At 36.9% G+C, this 2,742-nt stretch overlaps 1 protein-coding gene across 1 annotated transcript; it reads left to right on the forward strand.

Annotated features, from left to right (window-relative positions):
• Positions 1-983: 983 nt before the first annotated feature.
• LOC117800556 (serine/threonine-protein phosphatase 4 regulatory subunit 4-like) lies at positions 984-2,700 on the forward strand. The gene is made up of 4 exons (XM_034653107.1): positions 984-1,068; positions 1,502-1,588; positions 1,891-1,984; positions 2,199-2,700. Exons 1-4 carry the CDS (start codon positions 1,041-1,043, stop codon positions 2,350-2,352), a joined length of 363 nt encoding a protein of 120 aa, XP_034508998.1. The 5' UTR covers positions 984-1,040; the 3' UTR covers positions 2,353-2,700.
• Positions 2,701-2,742: the final 42 nt, after the last annotated feature.

Raw genomic sequence — 2,742 nt, forward strand, 5'->3', positions numbered from 1 at the left:
ATGGCTAATGATTTTGAACATTTTTTCATGTGTCTGTTAGTCATTTGTATGTCATCATTGGAAAAGTGTCTATTCATATCTTCTGCCCATTTTATGATTCTTTTTTATGCAGACCAATTCTATATGGAAAATTTTTAAATCTGTTGTCTATTTTCTCCCCGTTTTTCTTTACATATGCAACTAAAAAGAATGTATGTTCTCCAGTTGTCAAATATAGTGGGGTTTTTTTTTGTTTTTTAGTTTGTTTTTAAATTTTAAGTAGGCTCCATGACCAGTGTGGGGCTTGAACTCATGACCCTGAGATCAAGAGTTGCATATTCTACTGACCGAACCAGCCAGGTGCCCTGAATATGGTGTTTTATATGTGTCAGTTATGCTATGTTTGCTCAGATCTTGGTATGTTTATTGATTTTCTTGCCTACTTGTTCTGTTTGTTGGGATAAAGGACTCCTTTGAGTTTTGGTAACATTTTGATCTGGAAGTTGGTTATACAGGTGTCTTCATTTTGGGAAAATTCGTTGAGCTTATGCACTTATAATTTATGCACTTTATGTATGTTATACTTCAGTGAAACATTTAAAAAGATCCAAAAGAGCACTTCTTTTTCTCCCAGTCCTTTTAAAGAAAAATATTACTTTGCCACTTACAAATCAGAAATGGAAATGACTAATACAGAAATGGAAATGACTAATAGTAACAAATATTTTGCCGGTGAGAATTGGCAAATGTCTTCTAGGATATACAGGCTTATTACAACAATGATACTAACCTCATTGTTTACCTTGACAAATCCCCAAGGGCACAACTGTGTAGATGTTAACACAAACTCGAAAGAACCTTGACTTCTTTTGACAGTAATTTGGAAAAAATAATTCTTTTCTAAGGCATTTTTGTGAACTGTATTTGTATCTGTAAAGCTTAGAGTAATTTCTCATTAGAAGAGTCTTCTAAATCTATTTATGCTGACCTTTAATGCTAACATACTGTTTTCATAATAGGAACAATTAGAGAAAGAGAAGCAACAGAATGATGGGAGGCCCATGAGTGATAAAACCTTTGAAAAGAAACGTAAGTAGTTTTCCTGTGTCTTCACCACTAAGTCATACAATTAATGTTGCATCCTGGCATTCTGAAAGCCCATGCTGATTTTCAGATTTGATATGGGAAATTGCTTTTCTTTCTTTCATTTTCTAAAAGTTGTTTTTAAAAATTGGCTGCTTCACATGGTACCGACTTGGGAATCCGTGAATAAGTGACGGGAGTCAGTGTGGAGGTTTGGCTTCTTCAAGGGAAACCTGAAAGTCTGATAACAGCAATAAGACTGTGAAGTTGGTCACTGAATAGCTAAGATTGAGATGTGTAAATATATAAAGTAAGAATATTTGGGAAAGAGCTTGCTGCTTAGCTAGGGACAGTCACTCATGTTCTTCGTGTTGTCCTGTGTGTGTGGAGATTAGGAGCTCAGAGGAAATTACAGAATTTAACACAGAGTTTGTTTTAGGCAGAGACACCAAGACACCAACAACTCTTCCAAAGAGCATCCCTATTTCTGTTCCTGGACCCTCTGGAACAAGCACTCCATCGACAAGTAAGAAACAACTTCTTCTCATGTCTCCTTTTTCCCTTTTTGAATTTTCTAAAAATTAATTACAGGGAAAGTCACTCCATGGAATGAAATTCTAAAATGCCTTTTACCTTTCATCATTCATTATTTCGGGAGTTCTTGGCGGCAGTAGGGGTAAGAGATGCTCCAGTTAGCTCAGACTCAGGAATGGAAGCTGGACACATTTGTGCCTCATGAAAGTAGGGGTTGGGGTTGGCGAGGCGATGGGCTTGGCACAGCTAAACGTGAACTGAACAGCTGCACTTTCCTTGTGCTTATTCCTTCAGGCAAAGAAATCAAGAAATCCAAACTGATTCGAAGCCAGTCTTTTAATAATCAAGCTTTTCATGCAAAATATGGCAACTTAGACAAGTGTCCTAGGTATGATCTGTCCACTCTTCTTCACGTTTTAACCCAATTTTTATTTTACAGTTCCACATCTTTATTTTTGTGAAATATTTACATTGTAAAAAATCAGGATTAATTTTGGGTTTTGTATAGGTCAATAAATTATAAGTTTTCTTCTGTAAAGATTCTCTGTGAAAAAAATTGGAGTTTACCAATTTGTGTAAGAACAGGTATTCTGGCATTCTAGGAATACTACCCCCATGGTGCTGTGTAATGACGTCACGGAATCCATATGCTGTTTCAGGAGGGAGGTGGTGCTCTGCGCATACACCCCTCAGCCTCTAAGTGGGTACGGACATGCCCCATTTGCTAAGTGGCTGTGGACATCCACATGCCACTGATACTGTTTCTTTCTATATAGAGAAGCCATTGGCGGGTTTCTGTGCTAACGTGATCACAGCAATTCTTCTTCCAACAGATGAGTGTATGGTTTCCCCTTTGGTCCCGCAGACTGAATTATAAACAGTTAAGATGAGGAGAGAATCAGCATAAATTCAATGACCACAATTGTTGTACAACTCTAGTATATAAGCGCTGCATTCCAGTCAACAAAACTAATTTTAAGTAAACATAATTGTCTTTCAAAGTATTTATTGAGAAAAAGAACATGGAATGGGAACAATACATTTTTCTTTGGTTAAAGATCACTGATTCTCGATTTTCAGCTATATTTTTGGACATTCTCAATAGATCTATCTGGAGTTCCTAGTGAGCAGGGCGATCTTGAGATG

This window comes from Ailuropoda melanoleuca, unplaced genomic scaffold, assembly GCF_002007445.2.
Source record: "Ailuropoda melanoleuca isolate Jingjing unplaced genomic scaffold, ASM200744v2 unplaced-scaffold72341, whole genome shotgun sequence".
Classification (NCBI taxonomy): domain Eukaryota; kingdom Metazoa; phylum Chordata; class Mammalia; order Carnivora; family Ursidae; genus Ailuropoda; species Ailuropoda melanoleuca.